The 21,310-nt window shown below is 39.1% G+C and overlaps 2 protein-coding genes and 1 non-coding gene across 3 annotated transcripts in view; 2 read left to right on the forward strand and 1 right to left on the reverse strand.

Moving 5' to 3' along the window:
* C7 (complement C7) overlaps positions 1-4,101 on the reverse strand; it is a 43,814-nt gene extending 39,713 nt beyond the window's left edge. Inside the window, exons 1-3 of the mRNA XM_042448642.1 lie at positions 3,941-4,101; positions 3,558-3,613; positions 2,603-2,678 (exon numbers count right to left, since the gene is read on the reverse strand). Of these exons, the coding sequence (XP_042304576.1) occupies positions 2,603-2,678; positions 3,558-3,613; positions 3,941-3,946 (138 nt within the window). The 5' untranslated portion in view covers positions 3,947-4,101. The remainder of the gene's footprint in view (positions 1-2,602; positions 2,679-3,557; positions 3,614-3,940) is intronic.
* Positions 4,102-13,294: 9,193 nt separating this feature from the next.
* Positions 13,295-19,409, forward strand: RPL37 (ribosomal protein L37). Its single transcript, XM_042448711.1, has 4 exons — positions 13,295-13,449; positions 16,040-16,175; positions 17,459-17,543; positions 19,297-19,409. The coding sequence occupies exons 1-4, from the start codon at positions 13,447-13,449 to the stop codon at positions 19,364-19,366; spliced, it is 294 nt and encodes a 97-aa protein (XP_042304645.1). The 5' UTR covers positions 13,295-13,446; the 3' UTR covers positions 19,367-19,409.
* LOC121924576 lies at positions 19,140-19,220 on the forward strand. The gene has a single exon (XR_006102680.1). It is a non-coding gene; the product is annotated as a small nucleolar RNA SNORD72 (small nucleolar RNA).
* Positions 19,410-21,310: the final 1,901 nt, after the last annotated feature.

A 21,310-nucleotide genomic window follows, 5' to 3' on the forward strand; every position in this document is an offset into this window, starting at 1 on the left:
AGTATGACATCACTTTAACTGCCATGGCTATGGAACTGCCAATGCTATGGAATTCTGGGGTTTGTAGTTTTGTGAGATATTTAGCCTTTTCTACTAGAGCGGTCTGGTGCCACAATAAACTACACATCCCAGAATTCTATAGCATTGATACATGGTAGCAATAGCAATAGCAAGTACATTTCTATACCACTTACCAGTGTACTAAACTGTTTACAAAGTGTAAGCTAATTGTCCTCAACAAGCTGGGTACTCATTTTAGTAACCTATGAGAAGATGCCAGGCTCAGTTGAGCTGGAGCCCCTGGCTGGTATTGAACTCACAACCTTGTGGTTTTTGAGTGAGTAGCTGCAATGCAGGCATTTAACCAATTCACCATCACAACTGGTTAAAGCAGTATCAAACTGCATTATTTCTTCAGTGCAGATTAGATGTCAGTCTAAGAGGAGGGCAACTACAATCCTCCCTTGAATAAATCTTGCCAAGAAAATCGTGACTGGGTTGTCAGAAGCTGGAGTTGACTGAAGGCACAAATAACAACAACAAAGTCCTTTCTTCCAAAAAACAAAACAAAATAAAACAAGTGTTTCCTCTGCTGAAATGATCACTCACATTGTGTGCCTGTATGGTATGAGCATGCTACTGTTCACAGTGTAGCAGTGGGGACTTGTAATACTTTAGTAATACTGCACTCATATATACTTTATGGTGAGGTGTAGTGCCTGAAATTGCAAATCTGGATGTGGATGACTTTTGTTGCAAATTCTATCTTGCACAAAACATGTTGAATTTTCTTGGTCCGGTTATCGAGGGTAAGAAACTGTGCACTGCACAACTAAATATTAGCTGTATGCAGAAGGTTGCATTTAAAGAAAAACTTGTGAAAATGGTCTGATTGATTTTTCCCCCACTCCCAACTTGTTTTACTTCTTGAAATAATGAATTCTAAAAAAGTATGCAACAAGGAAAATAATTTGCATTTTAATTTGAGAGCTATTGCTAACAAAAAAGAAATGGTTCCGTTTGGCAATTTTAACAGCAAATGAAAAAAAACAGTTTTGATTATAATCTGTCCTTTCTTAGATTTATGCGCCCTCTTGTGGATAATTTAACAGTAGGCAATCAATCAATATGGGAAAGCTGGAGTAATTCAATTTAATTAATTGAAGCTGCAATCCCATACCCATTTATGGTAGAAGTAAGATCCATGGAATTCAAGCTCACAGGTTTGCACTGTTGGATAAGAATCCCATGCACACATTTTTCTAAACCAGTCTTTCTGGACTCAATGGGACTTGCTTCAGACTATATGACAGGTGTCCTGAAAAAAATAGTCATTTTTGACTTAATCGTAATTAATGGAGATCTAGGATACAGTGTGGTGCCATGGTTTGAGCATTGGACTAGGACACTGGGAGACCAGGGTTCAAATCCTGGCTTGGCCATGGAAACCCACTGAGAGACCTTGGGCAAGTCACTCTCTCAGCCTCAGAGGATGGCAATGGCAAACCCCCTCTGAAGAAACTTACCAAGAAAACCCTATGATAGGGTCACCTTAGGGTCACCATACATTAGAAACAACTTGAAGGTACACATCAAAAACAAAAGATACAGTCCTCTTGGGTGTCCTTTTGTGCAAGCCCCTCTAAATGAGTGGGCTGTTCAAGAACTCAGCAATGTTCTTGTGCACTTCCCATAACAATTGGGACTGAGCAGGAGAAGGGGCCCAATGGATTTTGCCCTAAGCCAGTGCTTCTCAACAGTTAGTTCTTCATTTATTCCAAACTTCAATTCCCAAAATACAGTGGGTCCTTGTTATCTGCTAGGGTTTGTTTCCAAGATCCCCCCCCCCCATGGATAACAAAACCTATGGATGTTCAAGTCCCATTAAATACAGCGGCATAGTAAAATGGTGTCCCTTATATAAAATGGCCAAATGAAAGTTTGCTTTTTGGAATTCATACATTTTTAAAATATTTTCAAACCGCTGATGCTTGAATACATGGATAAAAACTCCATGGCTGCAGAGGGCTGACTGTATGTTACAATTGATCATGTTGGCTAGGGCTTCTGGTTGCTGAAGTCCAAAACATCACTGCACTAGATTTCCATTTGCTACCATTATTTAAAACTAAATGAGCACACTACGGTACTCAAAATTTCAGTTGACTTCGGTTGATGCTATTCAAAAAGTCAGTTGACTAAACTGGATGTTCCTGTTACTGTTTTTCGCTCTCTATTTAACCCAGGTAGTATTAGTTTTTAATATTGTAACCAGTATTTGAAGATATAGGAAAAACTATTATCATTGTTAAGTTGTGGTCAAGATGGCACTACAAGTCTTCCTCCAGATATCTAATTTTTTGAGATCTCAGACAGTTAGTTAGTCAAAATAAGCAAAGTATGTACATTTATGTTTGGAAAAGTTATTTTTGAGCACTCATCTCCCAGCATCTCCATACATATGAGTGCAGGAGATTCTTGGAACTGTAGCTCATTAACTTTTCTAAGCTCAGATCCTAATGTACTTAACTTGATCTCATGATTTTTTTGAAGCGAGAGAGCCCACATCACATATAAATGAGAAAAGTATAAAGCAAAGTACCTGAGTCTTAGTACAGCCATCACATTCTGACCAAGGACCAAATGAATTCCAGTGGCAGTGAACTGAAGAAGAAGGTCTATTGGATTGTATGTTAAGAGGAAGAAAAATGTTGTCAAAATACAGGTGTGCGGAGCTCAATGGACAAGTGGTGAGATCTGGAGAGCCACCTTAGCTTAGCTTCAAAATCAATCAGATGTGACTTAGGAGATTCATGACCCGCCTTACTATTAAACCCAGCTTGCATTGTACATTAAATAGCCACCTTTTAAAACTGTTTTGGCAGCCATAAATTCAACATGTAAAGGATTGTATGGCTGCTACAGCTCTGTGTACCCCTTTACCAGCTGAATCCTGCCCTTAGTGTAGTTGCTCAAAACACAAGAGCACTACCTAAGAAAAAAAGGGTTTCTCAACCATGGTTCCCGGAAACCTTAGGATTCTGCAAAAGGTCACTACGAGTTCCACAAGAGATCATAACTGAAAAAAACCTCATGCCCTAATTATATTATTATTATTATTATTATTATTATTATTATTATTATTATTATTTATACCCTGCTTTTCACTCAAAATTGGGACACAAAGCAGCTTGCAAATTAAAACAGTACAATTCAGACATACAAAAGTGCACATTAAAATAGAATTAAACTAGTACATTATTAGTAGATATAGTAATTGTTATGTAGGAGTTCTCTGAGAAATATTTCATGTGTTCCTCTTGGGTAAAAAGGTTGAGAAAGATGGGGATAGACAAAAATCTGGTTGTGATTGCTGGGGTGAGGGAGGGAATCTATCCATTCTCACTAATTGAAAAAGACAATTTCCACAACACTATAAAATTCTGGAAGCTCTGCTGAGGATACACAGCAACATGTTGTTGCAGGTACCCTATGTGCTGAATAAAACAAATGTAGCTTCTGACAAAAGGGTTTACAAGTGTTAAGGAAGCACCTACCTTGAAAAAGCTGGGAAGTTGCCCACAATTTCCAAGAGAAGTAGAATCTCAAGTGCCTAAAAGGAGGAGTGAAAGGGAAAGGGGGAGAGAAAATTGTGTTATTAAAATGTCTATTTGGCTAACATTTGGTCTAATTTTCCAAACGTGACTCAGGCAGACATCTTCTGCAAGAAGGTATGGCTTTCAGTACTGTCTCCTGCAAATGCATACATTCCAGTTGTTGCTGTTCTTGAATTCATCCCCATTCATACATAGCTCCAAATTCTTCCGGGTCTGCTGCTACACTGTGCCTTTTTGTAAAAAAATCAAAATCAAAACTTCCCTTTTCTAAATATTATTAGCCTTTATTTCACTGTGAAAAGTTGCCTCAAACCTTGGCTTACCTTCATGTTTACAGAAATGCACAGCAATACACAGCAACCAGAGGTGGAAAATATATTCCTTCCTTGGGATGGGAACCCAATTCAGAACCAGGAGGAGCAATTCTCAGTCTGTCTGTCTCAGACCTTCTGGAGACTGACTCTGCCTGGCTGTTTTGCTCATTCTTTCACAAGAGAGGCCTTAAGCAACCCTGAGGAATGTTATGCCTAGCCCATCTTACATCTCTAGGGATACCAGCAACCAGATCCTGTGATTGCTCAAGTCTTTACAAATAGACTATAAATCAGTGCTCAGCATCATATACTATGAATGTTTTAAAGTTATTATACTGGAGCTTGCCCATGATTATACAGGTTGAGTATCCCTTATCCAGAATTCCAAAATCCAAAGTACTCTAAAATCCAAAATTGTCCACCTACATGGCTGAGATAGTGACACCTTTGCTTTCCAATGGTTCAGTGTACACAAACTTTGTTTCATGCACACAGTTATTAAAAATATGTTTAAAATTACTTTCGGGCTGTATTTATAAGATATATACAGAACATAATTGAATGTCATGTTTAGATTTGGGTCCCATCTCCAAGATATCCCATTATGTATATGCAAATATTCTAAAATCCAAAAAAAAAAAAAATAAAATAAAATAAAACAAAATCCAAGCATTTTCAGATACAGGAGACTTAACCTGTGCACACCCAGAACTGAATTGTTCTTTGCTTATTGGGGAAAGATGTCAAAATTCTGACAATGGCCCTATGCACTTTTATTTTGCTGGAAAGTGGGCCCTGAGGTTTTTCCTGATTAAAATTCAGTCTCCCTCCTCAGATCTGGCAAACTCACAGTGATGGCTTCCTTGATTGAATCATTCCATCTGCAATGGCATCTTCTTCTTTTCCTAGTGTTTTCCACTTTACCAAGCATCATTCTCTTTCTCTATGAGTCATCTCATCTCATTATATGTCCAAAGAATGATAGCCTCAGTTTAGTCATTTGACTTTTAATGAGTGTTCAGACCCCAGAATACCCCAGAGGACAGGATCAAGATTCAAAATGGCCTGAACAGACTAGAAAACTGGGCCAAAGCTAACAAAATGAAATTCAACACGGAGAAATGTAAGATACTGCACTTAGGACAGAAAAATAAAATGCACAGATATAGGATGGTGGACACCTGGCTGAATGAGACTACATGTGAAAGGGATCTTGGAGTCCCAAGTAGACCACAAGTTGAACATGAGTCAACAATGCAATGTAGCAGCTAAAAAGGCCAATGCAATTTTAGGCTGCATCAATAAAAGTATAGTGTCTAGATCAAGAGAAGTAATAGTGCCACTGTATTCTGCTCTGGTCAGGCCCCACCTGGAATATTGTGTCCAGTTCTGGGCACCACAATTCAAAAAGGACATTGAGAAACTGGAGCGTGTCCAAAGGAGGGCGACTAAAATGGTGAAGGGTCTGGAAACCATGCCCTATGAGGAACAACTTAGGGAGCTGGGGATGTTTAGTTTGGAGAAGAGAAGGTTAAGAGGTGATATGATAGCCCTGTTTAAATATTTGAAGGGATGTCACATCGAGGAGGGAACAAGCTTGTTTTCTGCTGCTCTAGAGAACAGGAGCAGGAACAATGGATCCAAGCTGCAGGAAAAGAGATTCCACCTCAACATTAGGAGGAACTTCCTGACAGTAAGGGCTGTTCGACAGTGGAACACATTCCCTCGGAGTGTAGTGGAGTCTCCTTCTTTGGAGATCTTTAAGCAGAGGCTGGATGGCCATCTGTTGGGGATGCTTTGATATGGATTTCCTGCATGGCAGGGGGTTGGACTGGATGGCCCTTGTGGTCTCCTCCAACTGTACGATTCTATGATTCTATGATTCAGGATTGATTTGCTTTAGGATCAACTTCTCTTTTTGATAGTCCACAGTATCCTCAGAACATTTGCTCTGTTAGGAAAACTTGGAAAAGTTACTTCTCAGGTGGTGGGGAACAAGATAATTTCCATTCAAGATCTCTCTGTTAAATTATGCCTGGATGCTACAGGAACAAGCTAATGTGGTGTAGTGGTTGGACTATCACTCTGGAGACCAGAGTTCGATTTCTGCCTTAGCCATGAAAACCCACTGGGTGACCTTGGGCAAGTCATACCCTCTCAGCCTCAGAGCATGGCAATGGCAAACTCTCTCTGAAGAAACATGCCAAGAAAAGGCATGATAGGTTTGCTCCAGGGTCACCATAAGTCAGAAGCGACTTGAAAGCACACAGCAACACCAAAAAGCTGTGGGAACTAATTAGATCTCTGTACCTAAGTGTCTTCAGGCTGTTCTCATTGGGCACACAGCAGTATGAAAAAAACTGAAGTCACTGCCAAAGTGATAAGAACTCTTTTTGCTAAACTGATGCCCTCTTACGCGGAGCCCATTATATTTCCTTATTAGCTTTTGGCCCTTTTAATACAATCATTATGAAGGTTCTGCCTTCAACTTCAAATGACCTTGGATTGTAACCACATCACATCCATTAAAATTGATCTTGAAATTTGTATCTCAAAAAGTTTTCAGGTCTTGATCTGAAGAATCTAGCTAACAGAAAAGTAACCAATCCTTGGATGTGACTTCATTGCTAATGTGTACTAATTTCCCTCTCTGTTCATTATCTGTGCTCCCATATGCCAACTCTTTTTTCCTTCTATTACTTCTGCAGATGGCATGGATCAAATAACTGGCTGGAAAGAGGGAGAACACCCCGGTAGTTACATTCTTAGCTTGTGAAATTGGCTTTCAGCGTGAGCTTCTGGACTTGTTTCTGTTCACAAATGTCATCTGCCTTTTCCTAATTAGCAGTAATTAGCTCCAAAGCTCTTAAGGTATTTATTACATTCCAGGGACTAATAGAATATGCCTGGAGACATGGCTCTAGGAAATGTGTCAAATGACATTGTTTGATTATTTTCTTCACATGAAATGGTTCTTTCTCAAAGGCTGTAATGTAGGCTGACTTTTTATGAAGGCACCCAAAGGTTTTATTTGCACATTCATGCAAGACCTGAAATGCCTTTAAAAAATAAAAATAAAAAATGCTACGTTTTGCATCATACACAGAACGTAAAATCTTTAAATCCGGCCGATAACAAGAAGGGCCAACTGTATATGATGACATACCCTCCAACTTAATTATTTATTATATTTTATTTATATCCTTCTCCCCTCCCCCCCAAAAAGGGGGGGGGGACTCAAAGCAGCTAAAAATTTACAAGAATAATACAATTAAAAACCTACAAAAATGAGCATTATACTAGAATCAAACAAGTACAGCATTAAAACAAATCACACAATACAAGAATAAAATGAAATTTTAAAAAGATGAAAGCTTTTAAAAACAGTTGTTAAGACATAACAGTTCCCTCTAGCTCTTTGAAAACTTTCTCTTTTAAAGTCTTTCACAGAACAAAACAGGGACCTAAGAGGCCAAGCAATATCAGAGTTTGGTTAAGATGGCAAAAGTTATGAAAGAGGAAGAATGCACATAGTAGGTGAGGCTACAGTAGTTTCTTTTTTTTTCTGAACCTACTTGGAGCCTGTCTCCTCCTCTCCTCCTTCTATTGCTGAATTAACTGAGTGCAAACTGCTTTTACAGTTTGAACTCAGAGCTATTGACAGTGTGAAAATAATCCAGGATGAATCTTGGTTAAATCTCAGTTGTTCACACGCATCACAAGTATACCTGGCCAAAACATTTTGGGGGGGGGGGCTGCCAAAAAAGCCCAACTCAATCCAGGATAATCAATATCTGTTTTTTCCCTGAGTTTTTAAAAAAGATCTGCATTGTCAGTAGTGTGAAGAAGCGATGCGAATAGATTCGTATGGACTCAGGATAAAATGCTGCATAACAAAAAAGGGGCTCCAAATGCATTTGCATTGTTGGCTCCATCTTTATTTGAATGGTTGCATGTATGAACATCCAAACTCACATTGATGCAATTTCATAGTGTGAATAACAAACCTGGAATGTGTAAGTGAGATGATTCGCATCATCATGCTAAAATAACCCAACATGTGAATGGCCGGCTCCTCAGTTTGCAGCAAGTAAGGTGACAAGAATGAAGTGGGAAAAGAAGATAGAAACTGGGACATTTTAAAAGCATCCAAAAATGGGATGACAAAGGATTAATCAGGACGTTCCCTGGCAAATTGGGCAGTTGCAGGGTATGTTATGACTCAGTATAAGGTAGCTTCTTATGTCTCCAGAAGCCAGTCCTAAATTGGTGAGCCTTCAACATTTAAAATTTTTCTTACAAATTAATAATTTCTGAAAGACCATTCCAGGGGCCATATCACAGAGTGGCATGCTTTCTCTGCCACAGAAGGGAAACCCATGGATAGAGAAGTCTGTTTTCTGAAGCCTCCTCTCCATCTGGCTTCATGGAAGTTCTTCATTTTGGCTCCTTTGCTATCAGAATTCCAGTGGTAAAGACAACAAGACGGAGGTTTTCTGGGCACAAAATGGAACTCTGTCTTTCCTCCAACAGAAACAGGGATTAAACTACAGCAGATCTGAATAAAAACAAATACCATCAATATCTAAAAATATGTCAGGCCTGGATAAAAACAACAACTTAAAATTATCAATACTTTAAAATAAATGTACATGTACATTCAAAGACTGAAAGGACTTTAATTAGATTAGATTGCTATGCTATCACCTTAAACTGCATAAAAATATATTTATAAAATAATGTAGGCACTTGTCACTTAAAAAATTAAAACTTTTTAGCAAATGCCAAATATATCTGAAATAATAGGAAACATTTTTATTAAAAGTAAGGTATAATTTATATACAATTTAAACAAAATTTATGTCATTGGTTCACCAGTCTGGAACCAGTTAACTAAGATCCATTGACAGGATGTCCCAATGGACTAGTACAGCAGCTTGGATGGTATCAGGGCCAGTCCCCCACATAACAAAAGATAAGATGGTACCCTGTGTGTGCCTTCAAGTCGTTTCCAACTTATGGCAACTCTACGGCAACATTCTCATGGGGATTTCTTGGTGAGATTTGTTCAGAGGTTTTGCCTTTGCCTCTCTCTGAATGTGGTCTTCCTCTGAGTGGGTTTCCATGGCCTAGCAAGAATTCAAACCCTATGCCACACATACCATTTCACCTAAAGAAGACAACCAGATGATTGCATCTTACTTCAGCATTGGTGTTAGGACAATGTGCTCCACCAAACTTAAGCTAAGGAGACTTTCTCTTGCTCTTCAGCATCTCAGCTGGCTCTTTCACTCTTATTATTATTATTAACCTTTATTTATAAAGCGCTGTAAATTTACACAGCGCTGTACATACAATCTTTTAGTTAGACGGTTCCCTGCCTGCAGGCTTACAATCAGAATGAGATTTGCCAGGATTCTGGTACAAAGAACAAAATAGTGGTACAGGAAATGATGCACCAGGAATGTGACTGCTTGGTGTCCTGATCTGAGATGCTCTACACCCACGATCTTACACTAATATGGGGGGAAATGATCACTTAAAACATGACATTATTTCCCTAGTTTCTCTTTATTGTGTGTGTTTCATATCAAGCAAGACTCCATTTTGCAATTTTACTTAAATTGCTTTAAGTTTTATAAAAGATTACATTTGGGAACTCCCATACAGCAAACAGCTAGAATTCTACAGTACTCATTTAAGAAAATATATATTTTAAAATCTCCCTAAAGCTTCAGACAGAATTAATTATACTTTTCCTGTGCCAAGTGACAAGCTGCCAATTAATTTCAGAAGGTACTAAATACTTTGTTGAATTGTGATTCAAATGGAAATAGAAGAACATCTCTGTGCCAGAGGGTTCTAGTCCATAGCATGCAAATTCTTCGTAATACTATTTTTCTACCAGTGCTTGGTAAAGATGCAACATTTCTTTAGGAATACTTTTTTCCAGAGCACAACGTGAAATGGAAATGAATTCCCTGATGCGTAGAGGAAAGCCAAGACAATCACCATTTTAAATACAACACTTCAGAACCACTGGCTGCATCCACACTGCAGAAATAATCCAGGTTGACACCATTTTAATTGCCCTGGCTCATTGCTATGGAATTCTGAGAATTGTAGTTTTGTCAGACATTTAGCCTTCTCTGTCAGAGAGCTCTGGTGCCACAACAAACTGCAGTTCCCAAGATTTCATAACACTGAGCCATGGCAGTTAAAGTGGTATCCAACCCGATTATTTCTGTAGTGTGGATGCAGTCCCATGTTCAACAAAACAAAAAGGAGAATACATAAACATTGCTTTTCTACCCTTCAAAGATTATATGATCTTCTGATACATATTGGAAATCTTTGAGAATATTTATGTTTTGGTGTATTCAACATTTTTCATATTTCTAAAGAAACATTATGATTTGGTGCCCCATTTTACCATCCCTGTTAATTTGACTCCACTTTATTGTTAATATGCCCTACTGACCTTTTTAAAGTCAGAGTTATCACAGGCAACCTAAAAACCCTAAAGGCACCAGATGCCATGTAGGGTATATTTCAGAGGAAGGAACTGGCAAAAATCAACTCAGGGTATTTCTTGCCTAAAAAAACCCTAGGAAATTCATGGAGTCACCATAAAGTGACAGGCAACCAATTAGAATCATTGATGTTTTCGCCTCTACAAGACAGACACAAGTGGTTAAGTGAAAATCCACTGACCTCTAGTGGCAATTTATGTTTATGTTCTTTATCTCAGGACTACAATGAAACAAAATACAGCTGTGTATCCATAGTACTGTACATATTTATAACAGTATGGTCCCACTTTCATTGCTATAGTTCCACCCTATGGAAATCTGAGATTTATAGTTTGGTGAGAAGTATTTAGAATTCTCTAATGCTGCAATTCAAGGAAGTGGACTAGAATGGGCTGGGGCTGGGCTGCAAATGCACTCCTGGCCACTACTGAAACCTGGGATCCAAGCTCAATAGTGCAGTCCAGAAGCACACCCAAGCTGCGAGCCAGAGATTTCAGGGGGAGTGTAATCCCATCCAGCATGGGCAATGTCCCTATTCCTTGATCTGCCTTACGACTGACCAGGAGCACCGCTGTCCTGTCTTCAATATGTTTGCCCTCATCCAGTCTATTACTGACAGGAGACACTGGTTCAGCACAGAGACAGCTTCCTTGGAGTCTGATGGGAAGGAGAAATAGAGTTGGATGTCATCCGCATACTGGTGACACCACACCCCCAAACTCCGGATGACCTCTCCCAGAAGTTTCATGTAGATGTTGAACAACATGGGGGACAGAACAATGGGGCCCCACAGGACAATGACCAAGGAGTCAAACAGGAGCCCCCCAACACCACCTTCTGAGTCTGGCCCTCCAGAAAAGACCAGAACCACTGCATAACAGTGCCCCCAAGTCCCATCCCATAAAGGTGGCTCAGAAGGATACCATGGTTGATGGTACCAAAAGCCGCTGAGAGATCCAGCAGGAGGACCAACAAGGACACACTCCCCTGTCCATTTCCCTGCGGAGGTCATGCTGTCTCTGTGCCATAGCCAGGCCTGAACCAAGACTGAAATGGATCTAGATAATCTGTTTCATCTAGAAACCCCTGGAACTGGGAGGCCACCACTCGCTCCTGAACCTTGCCCAAGAATGGAATATTAGAGACTGGCCAATAGTTGTCTAGAATGGTGGGATCCAGGGAGGTCTTTTTCAGTAATGGTCTCATCACAGCCTCCTTTAGGCAGGATGGCGATTTGCCTTGCTGCAGTGAAGCATTCACCACTCCCTTTACCCACTCGGACAGTCCCCCTCTAGATGATGTCAGAAGCCAGGAAGGGCAAGGATCCAGTATGAACATAGTAGCCCTCACTTATCCAAGGATCCAAGTTTATTTGCAGGGAGTTTGTCATTGCCACTGCCATCCTTTGAGGCTGAGAGAGTATGACATGTCCAAGGTCACCCAGTGGGTTTCCATGTCTGAGCCAGGATTCCAACCCTGGTCTCCAGAGTCAAAGTCCAACATTCAAATCACTACATCATGCTGGCTAAAGAAAATAAATAAAAATGTTTACCAGGGTTCGAATGCTGGCTCAGACATGGAAACCCACTGGGCAAGTCACACTCTCTCAACCTCTGAGGACGGCAATAGAAACCCCCTCTAAAAAAACTTGCCAAGAAAAATCCTTAGGGCTGCTATAAGTCTGAAATGACTTGAAGTCTTGACAGCCGACATGGAAGTGTTATTATTATTATTATTATTATTATTATTATTATTATATATTAGTATTTATTATTATTATTATATTATAATAACATATATATTATAAAAACACTTGACAGCCAACGTAGAGGAGTAGTTATTATTATATATATTATATATTAGTATTTACGATTATTATAATAATATTATAATAAAATATATATTATAAAAGAAAAAAGATTGACAGCCAACATGAGGAGTAAATAATAATAATAATAAGATTTATTTATATGCCGCCCAATCACTGAGAATCCATGCGGCTTACAACAGAGGGGATAATACAAAGTAAAGCAAGAACAATAAACATGAAATAAAAACAGATATAACATAGCAGCATATTAAAAAATAACAATAAAATAACAGTTAACTATAGCAGTAAATAACAAAAACAAAAACACAGAGCAAATCAACAGCAGCAAATTACATAGTAAAGTTCATAGCAATTAACAAAGCAAAACAAGTGAAAAGAAAAACTAACAATAAGCATTTCTTGCAATTAAATAATTAGTATTTATTATTACTATTATTATTAATAATATTAATATATACAGTATTATAAAAGAAAGAAAAAACTCTAGACAGCCAACATGGAGGAGTAATTAATTTATTATTATTATTATTATTAGTAGTAGTAGTAGTAGTATATTAGTATTTATTATATATATATATGTGTGTATATATATATATATATATATATATTATAAAAGAAAAAACTCTTGACAGCCAACATGGAGGAGTAATTTGAAAGTTACACTAGGACCCTGCGGGACCTGAATTCAAATCCTCCTCAGCCATGGAAACCTTGGCTAAGGCTGCATCCGCACTGCAGAAATAATCCAGTTTGACTCTGCTTTAACCAGCCATGGCTCAATGCTATGGAATTCTGGGGACTGTGAGACATTCATCCTTTCCTGTCAAAAGAGCTCTGGGGCCACGTGGAAATCACCATTTCTTCCCAGCATCCAGCCATGGCAGTTGAAATAGTGTCAAACTGGATTATTTCTCCAGTGCAGATGCTGTCCTGTTCTCCTGCTCTTTAGAGTGCCCTCCAAGCGGCCTGACGTCACTGGCCTACTACGCATGCGCCTTTCTTCCTTTCTCTCTATCATAGAATACGCTCTGTCTCTTTCAGCGACGGAACCCTTTCGGTGTTGCACACCTCCCTTCACCGGAAGTGCGGTGCTGATATTCCGGAAGTTGGGGGCGGAGGTAGTTCTTTTTCCTTGAGGCGGCTGAAGGAAGATGGTGAGTGCGGGATGGGGGCGGCGGGGAATCCGTTTCCATCCTCCGGTATCCCAGGCCAACCAGCCGGGGGAAGACTAGCAGGAGCTTCCCGACATTCCTCGGCAACGAGGGAGCCTTATATTTCCTGGGCTCGTACTCAGAGAGTTCCTCCTTGGGGCCCAGAAGGAAAGAGGCCCTATAGACTGTAGGGCTAGTCGAGGAAAAAATAACAGGCCCAGAACACTCACGTGAATGTAAATTGGTTTCATAGGGCTTAGGTTTACAGCCAAATGACGCACACTTGAACAGTGTGATGCTGTTTTAGGCTACAGCAATAGAAGAACTGTGTAGTGTGTCTAGATTAGTGGTCCCCAAACGGTGCCCCTTATAAGGGACTTTTTTGGACTTCGGCTCCCAGAATCCCAGGCTATTGGCCAACGTGGCTGAGGCTTCTGGGAGCTGTAGTCCAAAATCTCTTTAGAAGGGCACAGTTTGCCATTGGCACTCTTTGGCAGAGGATGCTGAAGGCCTGGTGAATACAAATCCCAGGATTTAAGTTGCAGCACTTAAACTAGAATCAAAGTGGATTCCGTGGCTCCGTCTTATGGAAGCCTGGGGTTTGTAGTTTTGTGAGGCACCAGCGCTCTTTGTCAGAGAAGGTAATGCTACAAATCCCAGCGTTCCATGGGATGGGAGTCAAGCTGCATTTCGAAGCTCCATCCTGTAGAATCCTGGGACCTGTAGTTTTGTGGGACGCTAGCACTCTTTGGCAGAGGGCTAAAGATGGTGTAACACTACGAATCCCAGGATTCCATCAAGTGGGAGTTACAGCACTTAAGTGGCGTCAAACTATGTTTTGTGGCTCCAGCCTTTGGAAGCCTGGGGTTGGGAGTTCATTGAGGCTCCAGAGCTCTCTGGTTTTCTTGTTGTTGGTTTTGTGTGCCTCCATTTCAGAACCTTATTATCACAGGATTTTCTTGGGAAGATTTGTTCAGAGGATGTTTACCTTTGCCTTCCTCTGAGGCTGAGAGAGTGTGACTTGCCCAGGGTCACCCAGTGGGTTTCATGGCTGAGCAGGGAATCAAAACCTGGTCTCCAGAGTTGTAGTCCAGCACACAAACCGACACCACACTAGCTTTGAGAGAGAAGACTAAATAGCTCACAGAACTACAAATGCTGTAATTCCATAGCATTGAGCCATGGCAGTTAAAGTGGTGTCAAACTGCACTAATTCTGCAGTGTAGATGCAGCCAATGTGACTCCGGGACCTTTTTTTTTCTGAACATAAAAGTAGGGATAGATGGACAGATGTTCCTACAGCTTACAAAGACTCACAGTTTGTGTTTCCCAATAGTTGTGTCTGTGAAAAAGAGAGAGCTGTAGTGCCCATGTGGTGCTTGGTGTCCTCCAGATCTTTGGGGCCACAACTTCCATTGGTCTGTCCATAGGCTTATTCTGGGTATTGTAGCCCAAAACATCTGGGGTTGAGGAAGGCTGCTCCATGGTTTTGCTGGATTTTGTGAGACAAGAAATGGTTTTAATTCTGAATGTAATCACTCAGGCTCCTTGTGTTTAGGAATGAAGTCACAGTAAAGCATGTGATGCAAACAGGCACAAATTAGACAGGAGGCCTATGTAGCCGTCTCGGTCATGCTCCCCCTTACTAACTTCCCAAGTATCAGTTTTTCATAGATTATGTTGTTCCAACCCATAACAATTTTGGTTGCCCACTGCTGGAAGAGTATGTCAAAAAGAAGTGTTTTATATCAAAATACATTTCTTTAATAATGGGGCATGGATGGGGAAGAGTACATGCATTAATGGGAATTCCCTGTAAAATTATTGTTACCTCAGTCGGTCTCTGGAATTTGTGCACTGCATTTGAAACAAATGCAGGGTGCAAACTACAGCGTGTTGTCTCCATTTTAAAGATTATAGGGATGAAGACTGAGTTAGTACTGTAGTGCTTAATATGTGTCTGTGTGTACCTTCAGGTTGCCTGTTGACAATATGGTAACCCCTTGAATTCTATAGGGTTTTCTTAGGTCCAAAACACACTGCAGCAATAATCCAGTTTGAGACCACTTTAACTACCCTGGGTCAGTGCTTGGGAATCCTGGGAACTGTAATTTATTGTGGTACCAGAGTGCTCTGACTGAGAAGGCTAAATGTCTCACAGAACTATAGTTCCCAGCATTCCCTAGCATTGCAGTTAAAGAGGTCTCAGACTGGATTGTTTATGTAGTGTGTTTTGGATCTTAGGCAAGGAATTCTTAGGTGATTTAGCCAGTTCCTTCCTCTAAAATATAGCCTACAGCACCTGGTATTCATTGGCAGCCTCCCATCCATACACTAACCTGGTCTGATCCTGCTTAGCTTTCAAGATCAGACAGGATCTTGTGCCTTTAGGGTATTTAGGCCAAGATGATTAATACACTTCTTGCTAAATCCACAACAGCAGTGAGAGTTAAGATTTTGCAGCTCATACCTCTAATCACAACTACATCAACTCAGGAGGTTTTCCTCTTAATGTGATGCTCTGCAAAATGCATGTTTTCTTTTTAAATTAATGTTAATAGTAGCATAAACTAATTTGCAAATCTCTTTTCAGACAAAAGGAACATCATCCTTTGGTAAGCGTCGCAATAAGACGCACACCTTGTGCCGTCGATGTGGATCCAAGGCCTACCACCTCCAGAAGTCCACCTGTGGGAAATGTGGCTATCCTGCTAAACGCAAGAGAAAGTGTAAGTGCAGAACTTTCTGAAATGCGGAATAAGCTTTAACACTTAGGTCCAAAAAACACTGGAGAAAAAAAAACCCAGTTTGAGACCGCTTTAACTGCCCTGGCTCAATGCTAGGGAATTCTGGGAACTGATTTTGAAAGACATTTAGCCTCCTCTGTCAGGGAGTTCTGGCGCCACAATAAATTATAGTGCCCAGGATTCCCTATCACTGATCTAGGACAGTTAAAGCTGTCTCAAACTGGATTATGTTTGTTTTGGACCTTACTTACCTGGTGCTCTGATACTTCGCTGCTTTGGAAGGCATGATGGTGCAGATACAAACGTAGAACCTTTTCTTGAATTTTACAAGAAAATAATGTTTGCGTGGTCAGTTTAATGCTGCATTCTGGTTCACAAATCCAGGTAATAATTGAAGTAACCAGGAATTTCATACCTGCAGAACAGAAACAACTTATCATATTTCTTTTCTTAGCAGAAGACAAGCCCTTTCAGAGGAAGCAGCATGGTATTTAGACTGCTTACCTGTAAGCTAATAAAACCTGTGCAGCCTTATTGACAAGTATGGTTTAGTACAAAGAATAACCCAGATGCTTCCACTTTATTTTCTATGGTTGCTATTAATGTTTTCCCAGCCTTTTTGAACAGAAGCAGCGTTATGTAGTAGTGAAGGGATAGGTACTGCCCAGAAACCACTTTTCAGCCTTCTTCCCAACTGAAATAAAATCAGAAGTGCTGGGAGTCCTCTTTGATTTTTGATAATAATCTTTTTGGAAGCTGGGTTACAAACCATGAATATAATTGTCTTTTTTTAGCCAAAATGATGGTGTGGAAGTGCAGTTCTGGGGTTCATTTTAGGTCACAAATGACTGCTGTGCATCATCATTGCCAAGATGTGCGCTGATATTCCGAAAAGGTCTTGCCAATATAAATTAATTTAATATAAATTTAACTCGCAACAGGTGTTGCAAGATTTCTTCATTCCCTCACTATTTTTTAAAACATTTCATCCGAGTACAGTTAGTTTGTTTGACATGGAAGACATAGATTCAATTCCACACTTGATCATCTGGGTTACAGCATGACATTTAGCCAATCACTATTTTTAAAAAATTCTTACCTGACTCATTGTTAGGAAGATGAAAATGGGTAGAGAGAGCCATGTAACCTTATGTGTATTAGCCACCTTTGAGGAAGGACCAAATATAAACCTAATATATAAATTCAGAAAGCATATCACCACCTTTGGTATAATGCATCACATAGTTCATTCTTTTATCTAACAGACAACTGGAGTGCTAAGGCCAAGAGGCGCAATACTACTGGGACTGGCCGGATGAGGCATCTGAAAAAGGTCTACCGCAGATTCAGGTACAGTAAAGAATTTTAATGTTAGAGAAAATGTGGACTGAAATGCAGGGAAAAGTTTTAATATGATATCCATGTGCATAGGTCTAATTTTGAAGGTTTTAAAAGTATATGTTGTGCATATAATTTTCTCTCCTTCTGTTGCAGTCTTTTAAACCTGTATTTTAAATTACTGAGAAATTGATGATTTGGTTGGTTTTTTTTTAAAAAATAGAAGCCATCTTGCAATTGATTTAAGCACAGTTAACACCTATAGCTAGTCTAGAGTCCAGTTTTCTACCCCAGGGGCCATGCAGACTGCCAAAAATAACAAACAAAAGGTGGGAATGGTTAGAAACATACTTCTGGTTTGAGAAACTGGCACTTTTTGAATAAATTGCAGGGGTGTGTGTGTGTGTGTGTGTACATGCTACAGTTTGTTTTAAAGGTGAATTCCTGCTCATGGAAGCAGCGTGGAGAGGTGATTAATCCTTTTTTACCAGAAAAAATCATTTAGATTGGTAAAGCACTTCTGGGACTGGTGTTTGTGCGTTCAGCCTCAGGACTGCACTTTGTGTACTCCCTTTTGGAAATAAATATTTTAGCGAATTAGAAATAAATATATGACAAACTCACTATAAATATATAACAAACTGCACAACCCTATTTGTATGATATATTTATCATCAAATATGAACATAGTAGTGAAGACTTCATCTTGTCCAGCAGTATGTATTGAAACATCTTATGCATTTGAAAGGGTGCAGGTTGAACAGCTTTCTATTCATTGTTTGAAGATGTACATACAGTCAAATAATGCTAACGCTCTTGATACGCCAGTAGTAATAATAGGCTGAGATCCATCACTCAGCGTAGTATAAAGGTTCTCCAGACAGAACTGCTCTTTGGTTACTTCAGAGGGAGAAAGAGATACCAAACTCCACAGTGACCAAAAAAAGATACATGTCGGCATATACAGTCAGCCCTTCTTATATGTACACAAATTTTTTATACACAAGTTCAGGCATCCACGGTTTGAAAATGTTAAAAAAAAAGTATAAATTTCAAATATCAAACCTTGATTTTCCATTTTTTATAAGGGACACCATTTTGCTATGTCATTATATTTAATGGAACTTGGGCATACACACCCCAGCATATAACAAGGGTCCACTGAATTGTACTTGGGCTTCCGTATGTTACTGACAGGATGGTGGGCATAGCGTTGTTAGTTGCATAAATGGGCCAAGATTCCACTGAGTTCCTCAGAAACCATTTTAATTTTTTAATCATTGCAAGCACTTAAATTGATCCATTTGAATGCAGTTTCCAAGTTCTGTTCTTCCATGCAGTATTCTTGTGTTTGGGAGTAATGAGATAAAAGAAAAGACACATTAGAATCACTATGTTCTACCTTTTTGCTGTTTTGCTAAGAAGTAGTGTGGTAGTTCATTTTTCTTTGTGTATGTAGTGTTTTCTTAAATTTTGGAAAGTAGCTTAAAGGTCTAATTATAGAACGAAATCCTTGCAAAAGATAGTTGTGGGTTAAAAGGTTGTGTTTTTTTAATGATACCTTTAAATGCCTAATGTGTAGAACAAAAAGATTGTGTAGCTTTTAACAGCTTATCTGTGATGTTTCCATTTAAAAAAATGTCTGAACATCTGAGTTCTAGTGATTTCACATTGTAACTGAGATAAGCTGACTACCTTCACCCCTCAGTACATGAAAATAATCACTTTCAGAAAGTTCTCATTCTTCTTTTTCTTGTATATACAGGAATGGATTCCGTGAAGGAACAGCACCAAAGCCCAAGAGAGCTGCTGTTGCAGCTTCCAGCTCATCTTAAGGACTCAAATGTGTCTGTTTAAAATAAATGGTGTGACCAGTGGGAAAAGGTTGTGCTCTTCATATATTCATCAGTGTCTGGTCATTTTGAAAGTTTATTCCCAGTTTGAGTATTCATATTGTCCTGATGAACAGCCTAACCAGAAATCTGAGGCAAAATATGACAGTTCTTTTTCAAACATAGAAAACAATTCCTTAACCTTTGTAGCTTTTCTGTGGAGCTGCACATATACTAATTAAAATTAAAATGAAAGATGCACAATGACTACTTGATCAAGAAATATAGTAAAGTTTTATTTTTTCCATGTAGTGTTCAGAACTAGCTTTGTATACTCTCACATATAATAAGGCCATTTAGGTTGTAGCCATCAAACTGTTTACAAGGAAATGGCCCACATTAGTACCAGAATATAATTGTTAGAGGAATGTTAGAGAAGTGTCTAATAAAAGGAGATTCCAGCTTTAATTTATTAATGCAGCTGGTCAGTGGTGAAAAGAATTCAGACTACATAGAAAAACATTCAACTTGTACAAACACTGGTTCTTAATCCAATATCCCCACAATGTATCTTAAATATCTATAGATGGAGATACAGACTTCAGCAATAAGCAACCCCCGTGCAGAATAGCAGCACTGTACAACATTATAACTAAATGTTGTGCAGTGCGCAACATTGCTATATGCACAGCTAAAGATTTAAAGATGTTTTTATTGCAAGAATATAGTCTTTATTGTACTGTTAAAGCTACTACTACTGAATTTGCATAAGTGTTAACTGTACTGGTTTTTATACACTACCAAAATATATTAAATAGAAGTGCTTGAGAAAACATTCTTAAGAGTATGCATTAAGATCCTAGAAAGTTGTTTTGCAGTATCTATAGTGATTCACTAATACAGAAGATTAAATCATATCAGTAGTGCCTGTGGATATAGGAGTATGTATTGAAACATATTTTTAAATAGGAATATCTTCATAAAGCAGATTTCAACGAGACAGGCAGTATGATCTTATGGCATGAAAAGCAAAACAGATGGGTAGAAAGGAATCTAGCACTAATTTTCTGATTCATTGCTTTTTTTTAGTTTGAACTTGTGTGGATTTGCAGGGTAGTCTAAAATGGCATTTGCTCCATTATGTCACAAACAAAATGTTGAACTCTTCAGTGGAAAGAGATGGGATGGGAAAATATATGGCAGACAAAATACATTTTATAACCAATTTGCTCCATGGCTGGAAAATCAATATGCAGCTAGAGAGAAAAATGGTAGTCCCTTTGAAAATACTGCTTTGCAGATCTGATCAGACGTTATTGGTCAACTAAAAAGCAGTCAATTCATTTCATGCTCAGATGGAAGTGCTGGAGCAGAAAATCAATGATGTTTGCAACTAACACCAAAGAATGTTGCACTGATTTTTTTAGTGTGCGTAATTAAACTTGGCTGTATATGGTATAAGATTTTTCAAAGTCCTTTGGACAAATATCCATCTAATGGGTACTGCAACTGGTAGCAGCGTTAAGAGGCCATACAGTACTGGGAGGGATCCTTCACAGCTATTTTCTTAGGAATGCTTTCAGTACTTGTGTGACAAATAGTGATCAGGTTGATGTAGATCCAATAATACTCGAAAGCTGTATAATGGATTACCTGCTTATTATTTAAAGGTGAGTTTTCAGTTATCCAGGGAGTAGTAATGACACAGAAGTTACTGTGCTCTGTATTCTCCACCACACACCCAGCTCATCTGTTCAAGATGTATATTTTTATAGAGTGCACTGCCTTACCCAAAGTCTTATCTGATTTGGCCAAGCTTAAGCAAGAATAGTACATCAAATTGGAATGAACAAAATATTACTGAAAGGCCTTCAGTATAAAATCATTGTTATTAAATATCCTTTCCCCCAGTTTCTGAACTCAAGGAGGCTCACAGCAGATTAAAAA

This window comes from Sceloporus undulatus, chromosome 2, assembly GCF_019175285.1.
Source record: "Sceloporus undulatus isolate JIND9_A2432 ecotype Alabama chromosome 2, SceUnd_v1.1, whole genome shotgun sequence".
NCBI lineage: Eukaryota > Metazoa > Chordata > Lepidosauria > Squamata > Phrynosomatidae > Sceloporus > Sceloporus undulatus.